We start from the raw sequence: 19,981 nt of genomic DNA, 5'->3' as shown, positions 1-19,981 counted from the left end.
CAACTTAGTTATGCAACCTCTCTCTTTAATAATTACTGCATTTACTTATAAACTAAAAGGGCCATGCTAGGAAGAATTACCCAATTACTCATTTTCTTTTAAATCGGTCTGGCCCACCATACACGTGGCACTTTCTTGGGATCAACTTTATTGATCTCTAGATGCCACCCTAACTAGGTATATTGCATTCGGTCCGACCATGATCGGATGATCATGAGACATTGATCATCAGATTCAGTTCGCCTGCTCCCGGATCCAATAATAGTTCGAAAGGTTGACCTATTTAGGAATCTGTGAATCTAGGCTTATTTTCAATTCTCAGGAGCATTTCGTCCCTTGCTATGCCCTTCTTGATCGGAAAAGGATCAATAGAACAAGAAATAATCGGAATCGACGAATGTCTTTCTCGAAACAATATTCAGATGAAACATTAATAATGAATAACTAAGCCAAGACACCTTTTAGACATTTTTTTTTATCAATGTGCCGATCAATGGCTTAGAATCAAGTGATTATGTTTGAAAAAGAGAGAAAGGTTCAGATTAGTGGTGGACCACTAAATCAACAGAGCCAATCACCACGAAGTACCATATGTACAGTGAGCCAGACGAATTTACCAAAGGCTGAATTGTATTTGAATCAAGCACTTTCCCCAATTAAACCCCTCTTAATGTTTTGATAAGATTAGATTATGGGTGTAATTTGGGTCAGCTCAGGTTAAGCTTTAACCTATGATTTGTGGACACGGACACGGAGTGTCAGACACGGCAAATCCCCAAATTTAAGAAACGGAGATACGTTAAAATAGAAAGTATATGCAATCATGATTTGTGGATATGGATTCGTGTGTCCAGTTTCGATATGGATACGAGTTGTCTAAATAAGGAAAACACAATATTCAATAAAAAAAATAGAATCTCACACTTGACACGGTACAAAAAATGTCTACACACCCACATTAATTCTAACACTTCCAGCAATACAAGTAGAAGTGTCCAAAGGAGTGTTGACACGTGTGGACACGGGTGTCGTGTCAGACACGGCAGGATATGTGAGTCGGCAATAAATTCGAAGTGTCGGCCAAATAATAGGCTTTAACTGAAAAATAAATTGGAATCAATCCGAACCCAACCCAATTTTACAGTAAAAGCTCCAAAAAAAAAAAAAAACACCCAAAGATCGACCCGACTTGCACCCCTAGATTAGATCTCCTCATGCTTGGTGTGTTTCTTGATGTGTGGCCCATCCATGATAGGGCCCACATCTCGGCCAATTTCAATCACCATACAAGGCCCAGTACTGTACATTGGAGATTATCCAAGGAAGAACATCAGAATGTCCAATCTAATGATCTCAAATACATGTTTAGTTTGTCACCATTTATTATTATTCATGTTACTAATTGAGAGCTGACTCTATAATCTTTGGTGGTAACACAAGAGTCTGTTAAAGGTATAATGTAGATGCTTGCTAAACCATTATACCTTTGCTTGATCTTCCAAATCATCATTGTTTTTTTTCTTTTTAAACTCTTGTTATGATTGCATCAATGAGAGAAAAAATTGGTTCAGACAGCACAAAGTTGCATCAATGTTAGGAATAGAATAGATTGAATTTCCAAAGCCAACTTTTAGTTGTCATATGAAGACAGACATAGAAAGAGAGAAGGTAGGCCAAAGCAAGATATAGAACAACTAAACATAAGGATTTACATGCAAAAACAATACAAATAATAGAATGATAGGTTACATTGCGGTCATGCTTACAAGGTTATCCTCAATTCCAGGATCAAAGCCTCTTTCATATTGGGCTGAAAAAGATCCAAACTAACTGCAATTGAGTTCATGCGAACAATGGAGAATAGTCCTCCTTGGTGTGGGATCACTAGCATATTTTTCAAGTTGTATCATTTTCATTCAACTCAAGAACGTTGGTTCCTCTGCATCTCAGCTTTCTTTTGTAGATGTAAACTTTTCGATCAATTGAGAGCGCCCATTAGGAACTAGTCAACGGAGAGTTGTGGTTTGAGCTTTCGAGCATTCACACCCACAAAATCTAGGCATGCCCATAGCTGTTATTGGTAATATCATGTCCTGAGATTGGAGGAGCAGTCCTCATCATAACACTTTGTATGAAAGCTATCATCTGCAAGGAAAGTAAAACTTATCAAAATCAATTTCTAATTGAAGTAACAAAAAAAGCATACATAATGCAGGTACTTACCGATGCTAATCCAGCGCACATTATACTGAGACCAGGAAAATGAAAAGGTGCATTTTCTGAAAGGAACAAAGCTGGAAGAGTGCAATTAACGTTATTTAGTGTAGGATTACCCAATGCCTGAAACAAGGTTTAATCAAAGAAAACAGTTACCTGTGAGGGGAGTGAAAGCTAATGGGGATATGATGCTTGCAAAGGAGCATATTCCTGAAATGCACCCTTGAGCCTTCCCCTGAAATAAGTTGCAGCTCTTAGAAAACTGAGCAGCATTGATATGCTACATGACACAAGCCTAGTTTCAAGTAGCTGTAATTTCTCTGGAAAAGAAAGGGACAATTCTACAAAACTATAAATTGAATTTTTTTTTGGGGGGGCTTTTGTTATTAGGTATGCCTACCGTACTCAGATTAACTATCCAGAATGTGTATGATATTCTCTAACTTTGCATTACTCAGAGCATTTATTTTAGTTACATGTCGTTTAAAATTAAAGAATAATGGTTGGTTATTATGATTATGAATTGTGGTTTTATTTAGTGCCTATTATGTTAAAGTATAAAAGATAAATAACGCCTTTCTCCAACAGCTTAAGCTTCTGGAGAAGTTGGTAAATTAACATGGTATCAGAGCCAAAGGTCTCAAGTTCAAACCTCCCGGATAGCAAAAAATCCACATGCGATGGTCGGCCCAAAGTGGGACCACACGTGCCACGTGTTTGCCAAGTGGGCCACACGTGCAGGGGAGTGTTAAAGTATAAAAGATAAATTACGCCTTTCTCCAACAGCTTAAGCTTTTGGAGAAGTTGGTAAGTTAACAATTAAAGAATTAGCCTTGGATAATTATGGGAAAATATATCAGTGTAACAATTTCAATAAAAGTATCACTTAGCATCTGTGACAAAGCTACAAGTTTGGACTTCTATTGACATCTGCATTCTGGGTAAGTTGTAATTCCACAGAAATCATCAATTAGAAAGTACTTGTATCAAGTTTTGGCTTCAGGATCACAACTTTGGGTACTCCTTACTTTTTGGATCCATATCTGGAATTCCAGTGAAATCTATTCTTTCTAGGTTTTTCTTCAGAAAAAATAGTAGTAGGGAAGATCATTAAACCTGCCTTATCTGCGAGTTCATAATCTTGGTTATTTACATAGTCTAGGCTATATGGGAATAATAGTTCATCAGTACTTCATAGTAGTGAAGGCACCTTCAGTCAAACTCTCTTAGAAGATATGATAGCCAAGGAACAAAGGATGATTTGATACCATGAAAATTACATATTAATAGTAAAATAGTACCTTTCTATATTGTTGGAAAAAAGATACAACAAAAAGAAGGAATGGAAAAATATTGAATAAAGAATTAGGGAAAGATAAGAAATGACTACTCAATAATTATCCATTTAAATTATAGAAAGTAAATAGGAAAATATTTATGCTACTGAAGAACTCATCAACTATTGCTAAACATTTTTCAAAGAGAAAATAGCGCTTGGATCAAGTTTAGAAGGAAAAAAAAAAGAAAAAGAAATACTGGAAGTTAAAAACTCATATATGTAATAACTACCTGCTCATCAGACCCAACTTGTTTGGATGCAATGCTCCTTATCTACACACATGGCACATGAATAAGAAACATAACCTCATCAAAGTAACACTCAGACGAGCAGAACAAAACTAAGGAGACGTAAAATACATACACATGGGGGGGTGAAAACAGCCAGAACCCAGAACAACGAAGCAACATATGGAACCTGCAAATTATTAAAATGTCAACAAAGATAATATTCTAACTGGTGGTTAAGTTTAACATCTAGCACTAGATCACAGAGAACACATACTATAAATTGCACTTGGATAAAACTTAGGGAATACTATAACAGACAAGAATATTCATGAAAACTACAAAATCCACAGTGGAAATAGCAAGAGGAAACTAAGATTTAGTTGAAGAGAGATGTACCCAGAAAGACCATGCTATGCCAATAAGAAATATCTGCAACATTGCGGACCAAATATTAATAACACTTAAATTAACAGATTTTCTGCATACAGAACTAAAATAGACGAGGTAGACTTACATGTGCCCAACTTGCAAAGAGCCCTATAGTAAGCAACTTCCCTTCTCCTAAATAAGGTGCTAATATGGGCATAAAAAGCAACTGCATGACCAAGTCAATTTTTAGCTGTGTACAACAGTTGAATAAAAATGTACAAATAACAAGCATAAGAATGTGGCATCACATAAAAAACATACCTGCGAGACGGCCCCTGCAACCCCGGTAATCAGCAACAAATCAGCAAACTGATTTTTGTTGAAGTGAAACTGTGCTTTTAAATAGTACTGCAACAAGACTCAATTAGTGAGAATTATAGTTTTGATCAATGGCCATCCAATGATCCAATAATGAGTACACAATGAGATCCCAAAAGCACATGAAACAGAACTATATTTTCGTATTCCAGGCACATAAAATTAATAATTGAATCAAATGCTTGTACAGTTTTCATCTTTGTCAGGGTCTACTACATTTGGTGAAAAAAATCTCATTGAAGATCATTGAGTGAGGACTACTAGTCTACTATCTTTAGTGAAAAAAAAATGCTTGTATGGTTTTCCTGGTTGTCAGAAGACGACTACATTTAGAGACAAAGATCATAGAGCTAGAATCTCCTTTAAGATCATTTCATATCAAATATCAAATCTTGAGTTCTTGATGTTTCTATGAGTTTATCTTTGTTCATTTTGAAAGTCTATTGAATTCTCATCAGTTGTACTTTTTTGGAGATTTTCTATGAAATATGGTTCTGATTGTATTTTGACATGGCATTTCCGGTCTCCAAAATGCTGTGAAAATCTTCGTAATTCATAAACCTCCCTGTCTTTCATCTCTTGATTTGAGTTCCTTTATATAAATGATAACAAAGAAAGGTACCAGTAAGGAAGCTTGAAGGCCACTCTCCCCAAGACTGTTGAAGAATGCGATGATTGCTGTTTGTGAGAATGTCATGCTGCATCATGATTTTCTATTACCATCCAAAACATGTGACATATAACATAGTAGAGTGAAGATGCATAAAAAATCCAAATTCTAAGCACTCAGCAAATTTTTTAATTCAGAAAAATATGGATGGAGAAGATATTTAATAGAGGTAAATTCAATATTCAATAAACCCTATATCCTTGTATTTTTGTTGGGTACCTGACCAATACGCCAAAATCACTAGAGCTAATGGGAGGTGTTAAGCTAGGCCCTTTAAGCCCATCCCATACCATGTTGGGTCCCACCTAGGCAAGCCACTGCTAACATTTCACCATGCTTCCACATCCGCCGTCCTCGGCGGCCCAGTCTCGTCTTTTTTCAATGTAGCCCTTTCCACAGGTCACCTATCCTATGACTGAAGTGGAATATGACTATGATACGAAATGTTAGATACCCAATACGCCAAAAGCTCTAGAGCTTATAGAACACATTAGGCTAGGCCTTTTAAACCTGTCACATACTAGGCTGGGTCCCACCTAGTCTCATACAGTCATACCATGGCAAGCCCCCACTTAACAATTCTCTGGTACCTTTTTCAAAAAATAATCATTAATTCAATAAATCCTAAAAATCTCAACTCAACTCAACAAAGCCTTTGTCCCAAACTAGTTGGGGTCGGCTCAATAAATCCTAAAAATAAAGTAGTTAATTAATTCAAAGGAATTCATTTACCTGCTCCTCAACAAGCATGTCATATCATCCAAAGATGGAATTTTTCTAAAGATCTGCTTCTTCCGAGAATCCTCGCCGTCCAAAAGAACACCTTGCCGAATTTTCAAGATAGTCTGAGAAGCGTCTCGTGGACAGCTACTTAAATCCGTCAAGAAATATTTCATATAAATGGCTGCTAGAACTGCGATGGATGCGGCCACCTGGAAGCCATGAACGAAATTTTTTTTGTAGAATCTGACAATGTGTTGAAATATAAATGATTAAATAACATCAACTCTAACTGCATAAGCTTTTGGAGTAATTGGTTGTTTCACATGGTATCTGTCAGAGCGTAGTCCCGGGTTCAAAACCCAACAACTCCTTAATATTTAAAATCCACACATGTAGCGCTAACACAAAAAAGTGGGGCCACACATGAGGTGGAGTGTTAAGTATAAATGATTAAATAATACCAACTCTAACAGCTTAAACAATTTGATGAAGATGAAATTGAAGAGAAAAAAGGAGAAAAGAACAAAACCTGAAAAGTGGAAGAAGTGGAAAGGAAACGAGCAGTAATGGTTCCGGCGACAAATGCGGTGGAAGTGACTCCGGAGAGGAAGCCGAAGGCCGAAGCTCGCTGGGTGTGTGGAACATTGTCTGCCTGAGGAAGGAGGGAAATTTTGAATGAGTGCAATGACCAAAATGCTACTCATACAAACTGAAATATACCAATGGCCCCGCTGAATGAACCAATAAGGGCGAGTCTGTATTGTTTCCAGTAAGACGAGTCTGATCTTTTCATTTACGTTGAACATTGTTACTAAGTTTTCCCATGAGTAGAAATCCTTGGATAGGCTATTCTTGATATTGAATGCCTTGCTTGGATAATTTTTATTCGGAATAAGCCCCTGAGATAGGTAACCTTTCTTGCTTATAGTATTAATTAGGGCTGCAACAGGGTCGGGTTGGGTCGGGTTTTTCAAAACCTTAGCCCAACCCCGGAACCCATTATCGAGTCAGGGCCGAAAAATCTCAACCCATTGCCCGCCCTACAGGGCTCAGTGCTGGCCCTGGCCCGCCCTGATTGGCCCTGATTGGGCCGGGCCGGCCCTAATTGACCCTAGTGCAAATACCTGTTAAGAGTGCCAAAAATAAAGCAACCACTTATCATATAGAACAAAATGATCAATAAACAGAGAAAGGGAACAAAATATGACAATATGAATTCAACAACATGACGGGCAACAGAGACAATTAATAATAATAATCTAAAGAAACATCAATCTAAGATAATAGAAAACATTAGCAAAAGAAACATGCACAGATGGCTCAATTCTATAATAGAAAGCTTATGGTCGGGCCGGGTCAGGGTACCCGAGGCATTAACCTAGAACCCGACCCGACCTGAGCCAGGGTCTTAAAAAATAAACCTTGACCCGCCCTCAGGGTTGGAAAATCCAGCCCTAACCCTGTTCAGGCTCAGGGCGGGTAAGGGCTGACAGGGCCAAACTTGCACCCCTAGTATTAATATATCGTACGCATTGGACTGTTCCTCACACGAACAGAGGAAAGCAACCCTATCCAAGGATAAAATAAGCCTCGGCTTACTATCTCTATGGGGTCTCAAATTTATTTTTTTGGGAATTTTTTCTTTCCACACTTTCAAAGTAAATGATATGATTATGGTTAATGTAGAAGGATATAATCCTTAAATGAAGATCTCTCCATATAAAAATTGAATCGGGTTGGTTCAAATTATCTTTTTTTAAGAGAAATAGCTCATTTTGTAGAGCTCCGCTCTTGGAATTGGGTCGTTGTAATTACAGGTTGGATGTCAAATTGTGAAGGCCCTTATGGGCCATGCTGGCGGAGGTCACGACGATCAATGGAATTAATCAATATAAGTGTCATGTGTATGAGTATCAGATCATGTTATCAAAAAAATACTAACATGAATGTATAACCAATGACTTTTCTAGATTAATTTATTGTAAGCTAGGGGAAGAGTGTCAACGTCATAGTTACAACATTCTAGGTATAAATGATAAAATTCTTAAAAAATCTTAAACATTTGATCCCTCATTTTAAACTTTTAAAAACCTCGAATAATTTAAGCAATTTTGATGAATATTTCATTAATTTCTCATAAAATTGAACTCACATCCTAATCTACCTACCAAACACACGTACCCATCATTTCATGCCTTCTGTTGTTTTTTTTTTGTGTGTGCGTGCGCGCGTGCATACTAAATAGAAAAAAGAAAAAGAAATAAGGCATGCGATTATTTCAAATATTTCCAAAATCTTCTCAAACATATAGTAATTTCTACACCGAAGCTCATTTATAGTATATCAAATTGACATAAATGTGGCCGCATGCCTATTTGTTGATCAACTATAGTGAATTGTGGCTCGTCACGATGTTCGCATAACATTCGCATTAGCCTGTTTTTAGAGAGTTGATATTCATACTCACAGGCATGGTTTTAAATTTCAGTTTCGGCCTCAGCCGAAAACAAAATTTCGGTGGCAATTTCGGTTTCGGTGGGAATTTCGGTGAAAATCTTATAATTTAGGCTGAAATTTTTAAATTTCAATTTCCGTTTTAAATTTCTGTCCCTGCCGAAATCTGAAATTTCAGACCTATTTCGACTGAAATTTAAAACCATGCTCACAAGTGCCAGTCCACTTTTTATTTTGTAGTGTACTAATTAGTTTTTAAGGAGGGAATTTGAATGTGCTGATTTTTCTTTTCAAATTCACTAAAAGCTTAAAATAACAATTTTGTTTAATGATATAGATTTCATTTTACTCTCTTCGAATGGCATGGATCTTGTATTTCATAACGATATTATTTCATCCGGTATTGATGATTAAGAGAGGAAGAGATAGAAAATAGATGACGCAAGTGGAGAGGGAGAGACGGCCTCACCCAATTCAGTTGTAGAACAAAAATGGCAACAAAAATAGGGTGTGATTGCTCTAATATAAGGGGTGAAAATATCATTTCTTATTAAACAACTAGAAATAAAGAGAGTGCCTAATTTTTTTAAATTTTATTTTATTTATTATTTATTATTATTTCTTAAGTGTAAATAAAGAGATGAGTGCCTATTTTTTATTTTTACTATTTATTCTTATTATTTAAAAAAAAATTATTTTCATTTACTGAAATGTAAATAAAGGGTGGCATTTTTATTTTTATTATTTTAAAATTGGGAAAATTCTCAAAAAAAATGTGTTTTTGATATGAAAATCTCAAAAAAGAGTGAAGTTGGCTAATTGCTCAAAAAGGGGTGAAATGCATCCCAAGGATTGTTTTAGGACCAAAATGCCCTTCTGTTGGTTTTTCCCCCAAGAAAATAAGCAACGGATCCCAATGCATTTCACCTAACATTTTGACATTTTTACCTTCTTTTTCCACACGCCAAAATGAAACTCCATTGTCTAGGAAATGTTGTAAAAATCCGTTTAAATTACATTGCAGAGAGGTGAAAGTCCCCTTACCTAAAATCAAGATTTTATAGGATCTCTTTATTTTGCTTTGGCTATGAAACCTAAGCTTTTCTTTTAGGTCCATTGTGATACATATGCATAGTTTTAACATGTTCCTTACAATGCTATGGTGTATTGTCATCATCTTGGGTATTTGTTAGGGATTTGTTATGGTTTTGTTAGGCATTTGTTATTGTCATCATCCTCTTTATAATGTTATGGTGTATTGTCATAATCTCTATATCTCTTTACTGCCCTCTATGTTTCTATTTAGAGTAAACCTGGATGAAAATCATGTCTATACAATTACAACCACTATTTAAATATGTAGGAGTAATATTTTGTTATCGGAACCACTGTTGATATCTGGGAACCAATATTTAAACACTCATAAGCACAAATTATACTTAGGAACCACTATTTACCACTGTGTAGTGGTTTCGAGGTATAAGTAGAAGATCCAAGGTATAAATGGTGGTTCCAGAGTAGAAATATTGCTTCACACAATCTAATAGTATTTCAGAGCGTGTCAAAGTTGCAATAAATGGACAATGGGTTAAATAGTTGTCTAAGCAGTCAGATCTTATGGTAGTTCATAGTTTAGATAGCTTAATGCTTGTTCCGAGAGTTTAAATTATGAGATTGAAAAGTTATGCAGTCAAAACCACTATAAAAAGTGAGAATGACTGTATTTATAGGGTTTTAATCACTCAGAAACACTCATTATACTTAGGAACCACTATTTACCACTTTGTAGTGGTTCTGAGGTATAAATAGTGGTTCCAAGGTATAAATAGTGGTTCCAGAGTAGAAATATTGTTTCACACAATCTAATAGTACTTCATTGGGTGTCAATCTTGGAATGAATTATGTAGGAACCACTAATTATACCTAGAAACCACAATTTACCATTATGTAGTGGTTCCAAGGTATAAATAGTGGTTCAAGAGTATAAATATTGCTTCACACAATCTAATAGTACTTCATTGGGTGTCAATCTTGCAATGAATTATGTGGTGGTTCCTATGAACCACTAATTATTCCTAGGAACCACTATTTATCATTATGTAGTGGATCTGAGGTATAAATAGTGGTTCCGGAGTAGAAATATTGCTTCACACAATCTAATAGTACTTCATTGGGTGTCAATGTTGCAAATGAATTTATGAACAATGTGTTAAATAGGTGTCTAAATAGTCAGATCTTATGGTGGTTCATAGTTTAGATGGCCTAATACTTGTTCAGAGAGTTTAAATTGTGATTATAAGAAGTTATGCAGTCAAAACCACTATAAAAAGTGAGAATGACTATATTTATAGGGTTTCAATTACCTAGGAACCACTAATTATACCTAGGAACCACTATTTACCATTAGGTAGTGGTTCCAAGGTATAAATAATGGTTCCAATGTATAAATAGCGGATCCAAGGTATAAATAGTGGTTCCAAGGTTTAAATGTTTCTTCACACAATCTAATAGTATTTCATTGGGTGTGAAAGTTGTCATGAATTTATGTACAGTTGTAAAATATTAACTTAAAGCCTCAGATGTTACAATGGAAAGAGGGGAGTGGAGAAATTTAGGGTTTGGGGAGGAAACACACGGTTGTAGGGGGGGAGGTGTGGAAGTGGTCTTTATGGGGAGTGGTTTCCGCAAATGACGTTTGGTTTTAAAAAATAAATCGCAAAAAACCAGTTGACCTGTAGGTTGACCTTTTCATATGTTTTAAACCTGTCTGACGGGATGGTGGAAAGGTCGATATCCAGGTCGACCAGTTTTTTTGCGATTTTTTTTTACATTCTTCTTCCCCATGATGACAATAACAAATGCCTAACAAAACCATAACAAATCATTAACAAATAAACAAGATAATGGCAATACACCATAACATTGTAAGGAACATGTTAAACCTATGCAAAATGTATCACAATTGACCTACCTGAGAAGCTTAGGTTTGATAGCCAAAGAGAAATAAAGAGACCTAATAAAATCTAGATTTTAGGAGAGGGGAGTTTCACCTCTCTGCAATGGATTTTCAATGGATTTTTACAACAGAGAATGGAGTTTCATTTTGGCTTGGGGAAGAAGAAGGTAAAAAGGTTAAAATGTTAGGTGAAATGCATTGGGCTCCGTTGCTTACTTTCTTGGAGGGAAAACCAACACAAGGGCATTTTTGTCCTCAAACACTCCTTGAGATGCGTTTGACCATTTTTTGAGAAATTAGCCAACTCCACCTTTTTTTGAGAATTTCAGATAAAAAACACATTTTTTTGAGAATTTTCCCTTTAAAATTTTAAATTAAATGATATTTTTTATCGGTAAGCTAGGGTTAGGCGGATCCCTACCTGAATATTAATTAAAGAATAAAAGAAAGAATGCCACTCCCCAATCCTTTGAGCAATGAAAATTAAATGAAAATATCTATTATCTATTATTTTTATTATTTTTAATTATTTTTAATTTTACTTTTTTCTTCTGTCCTAGTGAAAAGGAAGACAGAAGATGATTTTAAGTCGATGAAAGATAGCCAGGCTGTTCTTCTCTTTTCATGTTCGGGTGGGTGGATGACATTTTCATCGAATTTATGTCAATTTATGTCAAATTCAACACTATTGAATATTGATTTAGAAGAAATTCACTATCGAAACCAAACCGTGTAGAATATCCTTTTACCTAGAAAGATAAAATGTTACATCCAAAGGTCCCCCTAAAAGTTGATACAATTCTAAAGATGCTCTAACCAGTAAAAAAGTATATTGGTCAAGGACTGCCATTATCAAAATAAGGAAGTGTGGATATTATTAACTTTTCTTTCTGTCTCTGTCTTTGATATGTAAGCTGTGATGTGATTGAAGTCGTGACTTTCAAGTTCCATACATGGCAATTAATCAAATAGTCATCAATATCCAAATGGAAGCACATTTCTATAACACCCATCATGATGTGGCTCACCAACTTCATACGTTCAAGTTTCAACCATTTGTCACTAATATCTTGAAGATTAGGTTTGCCACCACTTGGCGTATTGACCAAGCTATCATACTAGGTTTTTATTTCTCATTGAGGGTCACTACGAAAACATAAATTCATTAAGGTCATGATGTTTGGAAACCATAATTTTTTTTCCATGGAATATTAGCTTGCCCAATGGTATGAGACAATGGTGAAGGAAGAAACCTGAGAAGGACTCAATGAGGATAGTGCAATAAAAGGAAGAAACCTGAGAAGGACTCAATGAGGATAGTGCAATAAAGGCTGAAACCGGAAGGGGTGGTGGTGGTTGTGGTGGTGTAGCCATATCTTATCCTCCTGTCAAGTGTCTTTCTCCTACTCTCTCTCTCTCTTACCACTTTAATTATAAACTAACATTCCATGGAAAAAAGTTTCAAGGTGGTCAGACATGGCCTAAAGCTCGCTTTCTTTGAGGCTCTGTTGAAAATACCTGCTTAGGCCCTGTTCATTTCAGATTATGACAGCCGATTGTGAGCCCCCCAACCGATTGTTGGCTAAAAATTATGTTGAATTTTCAGCAAATAATCAGATGGGCCTCACAACCGGTTGTCATAATCTGAAGCGAGCAGGGCCTTAGTGGAGATGGACCAATGGGGGTGCCCTTGCAGCTTGTTTTCGCAAGGGCACCCTTCATTCTATCATTCATCTTATAACAAATTGAAGTTCACACTATTAAAAGTTGCACGGGGTTGGGTCAAGTTGTCATTTTTAGTGTGTCAAACAAATAGGAAATTTTAGAAATGTTTTTCTTTTCCAAAATATTCCTCCGATCCAAAGAGGGAAAACAAAGGAAACTAAAGGAGCTTACCACATAAGCCAGAGCAAGGCAGTGGACACTACCCTCGCAAACCATACCACTGAAAATCTTCAGCACATAGTACGCATAATAGTAGTTCTTCGTCCTGTTGTAGCCTAATATAGCTGAAATAATCATGTGTTAACCACATCAGGCTCGAAATAAACGTTTATTAATACATGCCAAATAATTCATGTATAACCATTCAATATCATGCAAGATATTTTGTAATTTATCTACAAATATAAATATGTTGTTTTGTCAAAAGAAATTTTTGAAGTCTAAGTAATGAGATCTGTAAATATAAAATTTTTGTGGGCCATGGTTAGACAATGATTTTTATTCATACATGCAGTAAAACCTATAATTAAAACTAAATGATCCTACCAAATTCCACTCTAACTTGGTCAATCTCTTGAAATTTTATAGCTATAAATCTCAAAGAAGCCATCATCTCCAAAATTTCCTGAAACTCACATTGGAAGAGGAGAAGAAGAGTTATATCCTTAATCCCTTTCTTTATTATTGTAATTTTTTATGATCATTCATGTAGAGAAGATCCTACTTAGGAACACATGGCAATTAGAAGGTTTCTCGACCACCTTCACACAAGTGTGCCTTCATGCTATTTTGCTTGATAGATCGAGATTGAGTCTAAGAGCACCATATGGATACCACTTTAGAGTTATTTGCATATAATCTTACAGGCAAATAATGGTTAATGGATAGGTTTATATCTATCTTAAATGTTTGCTTCCAAAGTAGCCTAGTCTCCCACTTACAAATAAGATGAACTTAAAATAGTCTTACTTACAGATAAGGGCCGATTTTGGTGGTCCCTAAGGGTGGAAACCTCAAAGTATTTGATACAATCTTATATGCAAATAATGGTTACAATAGTTTATATTTATCTTCAAATTATATGGTAATGGCTTCCAAAGAATCCTTAGGCCATGTTTGTCAACCATGAATTTTTTTTCATGGAATATTAGCTTACCAAGTGTTGATGGAGGGAGAGGGAGAGGGAGAGGGAGAGAATTGAGAGAGTCTGAGTGAGGGAGACAAATTTTCTTTTCTCTATTTTCAGCCACTTCTCAGTTCTCACCCTCTCCTCACACATGCCCTCACAATTCTCTCCCTCTCCCACTCTCCTTGTCCCTCTCCCACCACTTGATAAACTAATATTCAATGGAAAAACAATTCATGGACGCCAAACGTGATTTTAATCTTCACATTGATCTTAAGATCTTACCATCTTACATGGACCCGCTTAGAGACACTGACTCAACAATAGCTGAGATCGAGGTGCCCCGAGTTGGCATCATTGATGGTGACTCTCTCAACGTTTCATTGATGGTGACTCTCTCAACGTCACCATTCTTGCTAACACGGATTCCCATATGTATCATGGTGGATTGCTGACTCCTCGAGGTTCTCAAAATCTTTGATCAAGTACACATCCCTAGGGTCAATTGTTAGTTAATGGTGCCATCGAAAGATTGCATGCCGTGTGTTTTCAAATCAGCTTTGATGCTTTTTAAGTATGTTTTTCAGCCAATAATACACCAAAAGGAGAAGATAATGGAATCTTGCTCTTGCCCTTGCCCCACCAGAGTACTTAGTGGGAGAAAATTCTTTTAACTATGGATTGAACATCATGGGGCATTTTAATTTTGTGCCATGCTCGGGAAAGAGCAACAAAAAAGCATTCAAATATACAAAAGACAATGAAATAATCACACTAGTGTGTCATAGTGACGCGATTCGCCATCTTCACCGACACTTGGTGCGGTGTATCGTGGTCGGTGGTGTTGATCGATGGCCCACCATTTGGATGCCACTTACAAAAACATGTAATTGGAAGATGATTTTTGACTTATGCATTCTCCTTATGAAAATCATTATAAAGCATTTGACAATTGACTACAGGCAAATTTGGTGTATAGCGTGTATAGACTGTTCCCCTTTCATCTAGCCACGTCGTATTTTATGAACCCACAATCGAATTTAAATTCAATTGGGGCCTGTTTGGATACCTCCCATTTTTTATTTGGATTTGGAATTGAGTTTTGAATACAAATTCAATACATCTGGCAGCTCATGTAGAGGGAGACAGAGAGGGAAGGGGGTACTTCCTAATGGAGGGGAGAGGTTGAGGAACAAAGAGGGTGAAGGAAACTGCCAGATTTGTGGATTCCCAATTTCTCATTTCCATAGCAAATTTAGAAATCTGATTTTTTTTCACTCTCAGCTGCTGAATTAGAAATCCAGGCCTGCAAATGTGAGAAATCCAAATCAAAATCTTCTCAGCATCCAAACGGGCCCTTGATTCATTCATTTTTAGATGCATAAAATAATTAGATATCTAGATTTATGATTAAGTTATTTTCCGGAATCATCTGAAGGAAAACCTAGCAAGTACTGATTGATTCTAAAGCAAATTAAACTAGATCCAAATTTAAAACCCTTTTGATTTGCATCTTGATTTTTGCCTATGCCTTTTGATAGGTGGCATTGAATGGATCTAACGGCTCAGATCATTTGTGGCTCCGCTTAATCGTCTAAGTGCACTACATATTTATGGAAACCAAAAGCTGTGGATATGGAGAAGGGAGATTTTATTTGGTGTAAGCCCTTATAGTCCATTATTTTTCAAAAAAGTATTGTACGGACCATATAATAGGATGATCCAAACCGTACATGTGATGGAACACAAGTTAAATAGGTTGTGCACCGAAAATCATTTCCATATTATGTAGTACAGTCCCTCTATAGATCGGAGGCTTGGGATCATCCTATGGAAATGATTTTCGGTGCACAACCTATTTATGTTGTGGCTCAACGTATGGACGATTTGGAACATCCTATAGTGTGGTCCGTACAGTACTTTTTGAAAAAATACAGGACTATAAGGGCTTACACCATATAGAAACTCGAAGAGAAGAAAACCTACCTAGGGGAAGAATGGTGATGATCATTGGGAGAGTGAGCAATGCCTTTCTCCCATACTCGTCTGAGAGATTTCCGACCAGCGGAGTCACCATAAGAGCTCCCACCCCTGTGATCTGCATGAAGAATACATTGATTTATAGATTATTATTTACTTAGCTCAATTATATATGTATATATAGGTACCATTCAAAAAAAAAATGTAGACATCGGTATTTGCTAGGAAATTTCATATAATGCCATTTTGCGGTTGCAAAACCACTTTTGCAGGAGAGAACAACCACCTCAGATGAATTAAATGAATAAGACAAAATCTGCTAAAAGGTGAGCCTGTGTGGTTGTTCTCTCTTGCAAAAGTGATTGCGAAATGGCTTTCGCGGCCTAGCTAAGTAGCTGAGAAATTTCATAAGAAGCCATTTCCCGTCACTTTTTTTTTTTCGTTTGGTGACGCAAGGTGTCTCCACCCCCTTCGGGAGTAGGACTATTTCCTACCGATGCACGCAGTGGCTCACAAACCACGCGCATCAGGATAAGCCCCGGGGATTCGGACACTCGTCACCAGGGAGCAAACCCTTGACTTTATGCCGAAGAGCAAACACCCGTTTTGAAGGAGAGTGACCCCATGATTTCCCGTCACTTTGGAAGGAGAGTGACCCCATGATTTTTTTTTTATTGGAAAAAATCATCTGAGGTGGTTACTCTGCTGAACAAGACAAAATCTACTGTGAGGTTGTTGTTCCCTCCTACAAGTTGTACCGATATCAGTAAGAGAGACAGATATAGATAGAGGAATGCTAAACTGAAGGGCGCCCAAACAAACACAAGCGACAAGGGCACCCCATTGGACAATCTCACTAAAGTGCCACAAGGCACCCCTATCGGACAATCTCACCAAAGTACATTTATAATGGCACAGAAAAAAAAGAAAGGAATATATAATTCTGTGAAATACTTAATGCGATGGTCCCTAGCAAATCACTAATTATTATAATAGTTTTAAAGATGATATAATTAATGGCTTCCAAAGAGGCCTTACTAACTAATCTTCAAAATAAGATTGAATTAAAATAATATTCCCTGCAAATAAGGACTAATTTTGATGGGCATCCCAAGAGGCCCTTAATGTCCCATTAGAAAGGTGACCTCATGCAATCATTCACACCGAATTTTCGGTGTATTCAAGCATTGAAAGCCTTGGTTTCCACGAATAGAAGATACCTGTAGTGGAACACCATTCGAAACGAACAAAGTGTGGGCATATATACCAAGCTAGTATCTAGGGGTGCCGCATGAAACAGATCATAAGTGTGGCCCACAACTGGTGGTCCCCACATGCAAACAGAATCCAATTATACTTCACAATCCTTGCACCGAAAATTTTGTGTAAGTGAATACACCAGATCATTCCTCTATACCAAAGATTTCAATGAATATTACACATGTATTTGTGTGTATATGCTTGCCTAGGCCCAAGAATCATCTTAATTTTGTTGTAACTACCTTACTAGGATCCCATTCCTCAAAAAGGATCCCTCCCTAATAGCAGGGATGAAATATCGAGAAAAAATCACCATAATTTGAGGAAGAGTGAGAGAATCAGGAAGTTGAGTACGAGGATTAAGGGTGTCAATTTTGGCTCGGGCTCGGAGGCTCACTCGAGCTCGGCTCGAATCCTTAACGAGCCGAGCCGAGCCGGCTCACCAGGCTCGTTAAGCTTAACGAGCCGAGCTGGCTCACCAGGCTCGTTAAGCTTAATGAGCCGAGCCGGCTCACCAGGCCAGGCTCGGCTCGGCTCGTTAAGGCTCGTTAAGAATTTAATATATTTAAATATATATTATATATTAATTTATACATTAAAAGGGTTGTCCAGGGAGTGAAAGGGGGGGGGGGGCAAAATATGTCACTTCATTTTTGGAACCCCATTTGTTACTAGGACCACCCCCCATAGTGTAAAAAGAGTAGTCAAATTACACTAGTAGGGCTGTCGAGGGAAGATGAGGGGTGTGAACATAATATAACCCGAGCTCGGTAAGGCTCGTGAGCCTGACTGAGCCTTAGCCCGAGCCGAGCTCGAGCCGAGCCGAGCTTTTGAGCTTAACGAGCCGAACCGAGCCTGGCCAAGCTCGGCTCGGCTCGGCTCGTTTACACCCCTAACGAGGATGATAGACGTTCTTGATTATTAGGGGTCAATTTGGTTCTTGAGATCCTCTCTGTTTTCACTTTTCCTTAGATATTACTTCTAAGGATAGGTCTTGTCTTTGTTCCCATGGTTTGTGACCCTAATCTTGTGAGAGGGTTAGTGTTTTGTTAGTAGAGTGTAGTATCTTCCACATTTTAATAAACTAGTAGGGGTCCCCGCCAAACCCCGGCTCAGCTATGAGAGAAAAAAAAAAAATCTTACTAGAGATTGTCTAGGAAATTTCTCAAAAAGGCATTTTGCGGCTACACTTTTACAGTAGAGAACAACCAGATTCCAATTAATTAAAAAAATAAGACAAATTCCACTACGAGGTGGTTGTTCTCTCCTGCAAAAGTGAGCTGTAGAATGGCTTTCTGCGAAATTGCTCAGAGAGTCCCATCTTATTAAGAAGAATTATTCTAACCTGGAATTTACGAGGCAATTTTACGGATTACCTCATTTTTCCGAATAAAAAACAAAAAAGAAAAACATCTATATGTTTTAAAATCAAGTTAAAGACTCTGGTTTTTTCCTTCCTATACAGTCTAAACTCTAAAGAGAGCATTTCTTATTCCATGTGAAGGTTTAAGAACATAAACAAGTTTTAAAATTTGCATAATTCAAGAGATGAAAAGAAAACAAAAGAGGAAAAAAATATGAGAATTAAATAAGAAAAAATTATTAAAAGAGAGGGTATGATAAGGAAGAGGCATAAACATACAGCTTGTTGAAATCCAGTGAGATAAATGGCGAGAGAGCATTCGTCTTTTCCAGGGCAAAGCGCGGCCATGGTTACATCTGTTATGGCCGGAATGACCATGAATATAGAGAAATTGTAGAGAAAAACAGTCACAAATAGGTGACCCAACACTGCAAATTCCATCTCACTCTATCTCTCTATCTCTATCTCTATCTCTATTCTTGTATACTTGTAGTAGAGTTTTAATCTCTATTCTTGTAGACTTGTAGTAGAGTTTTAAGGAAGCAAGAAAAGATAAAAGCAAAAGAAAGGGAGCACAAAACAAAGGGAGCACCAAATCTTTATCTTTAATAAAAGCACGAATTGGATAATAAAAGAAGAGAACCCCTTAATTTAAAGAGAAGAATACTGATATTGGCACTACCTGTTTTGATAATTACACTAAATCAGTATTGTCTATTATTTATTAAACAGCTGTTAAAGGTCATTACAGTTCCCAAAAAGCTCTTAGACAAGGTGAGTTTGTGCAGTTATTAAAACATGGTAGTGCCAATATCAATAAACAAAAGAGAAAGCAGCATTGAAGTTTAGAGCGAGAGTCCCCATCATAGTTTTACCTGTCTTAACCGACACCATGAAAAAATAGACGAATAAGAGTAGCTTTTACGTCAAGCGGGATGCAAAGTCACCTCATTCTAATATAATACATTAATACCCCGCGCTCACAATAATCTAGTGGGCCCCACTTTTTAATGATCTGAACCGTCTATTTGACATAATATACCAAGAAAGGCCTACCAAGTCTACGGTTCAGATCAGTTGAAGGTGGGACCCACTAGAGGATGCTTTAGCGTGCGGCCTCATTCTAATAAAATAAGCCGGTTTCTATAGTGTATTGGGTCCCACTTTTGAACGATCTGAACCGTCCATTGA

The 19,981-nt window shown here is 37.0% G+C and overlaps 1 protein-coding gene across 1 annotated transcript; it reads right to left on the bottom strand.

Annotated features, from left to right (window-relative positions):
• Positions 1 to 1,669: 1,669 nt before the first annotated feature.
• LOC143864175 (Major facilitator superfamily protein) lies at positions 1,670 to 19,398 on the bottom strand. The gene is made up of 14 exons (XM_077375049.1): positions 19,070 to 19,398; positions 16,174 to 16,285; positions 13,233 to 13,345; positions 6,456 to 6,578; positions 5,936 to 6,135; positions 5,156 to 5,231; positions 4,477 to 4,563; positions 4,301 to 4,381; positions 4,183 to 4,215; positions 3,920 to 3,973; positions 3,787 to 3,828; positions 2,374 to 2,452; positions 2,224 to 2,294; positions 1,670 to 2,145 (listed from the first exon to the last, which is right to left on the bottom strand). Exons 1-14 carry the CDS (start codon positions 19,229 to 19,231, stop codon positions 2,056 to 2,058), a joined length of 1,323 nt encoding a protein of 440 aa, XP_077231164.1. The 5' UTR covers positions 19,232 to 19,398; the 3' UTR covers positions 1,670 to 2,055.
• Between the last annotated feature and the right edge of the window lie 583 nt (positions 19,399 to 19,981).

The sequence above is a fragment of the Tasmannia lanceolata genome, unplaced genomic scaffold, assembly GCF_043159265.1.
Source record: "Tasmannia lanceolata isolate RefF3 unplaced genomic scaffold, GAP_Taslan_0.1 ptg000048l, whole genome shotgun sequence".
Classification (NCBI taxonomy): Eukaryota; Viridiplantae; Streptophyta; class Magnoliopsida; order Canellales; family Winteraceae; genus Tasmannia; species Tasmannia lanceolata.
The sequence above is the reverse complement of the archived record's forward strand: the minus strand, read 5'-3'. Positions and strand labels throughout refer to the sequence as shown.

What these genes read in the sequence shown, in the direction of transcription:
- LOC143864175 (XM_077375049.1), bottom strand. Translation starts at nt 19,231, where the DNA reads ATGGAATTTGCAGTGTTGGGTCACCTATTTGTGACTGTTTTTCTCTAC. An exon ending in CCACTTCTTCCACTTTTCAG is followed by an intron (nt 6,136 to 6,455) that starts GTTTTGTTCTTT and finishes CATGGCTTCCAG; the next exon opens with GTGGCCGCATCCATCGCAGT. An exon ending in TTGCAGGGGCCGTCTCGCAG is followed by an intron (nt 4,382 to 4,476) that starts GTATGTTTTTTA and finishes TTGGTCATGCAG; the next exon opens with TTGCTTTTTATGCCCATATT.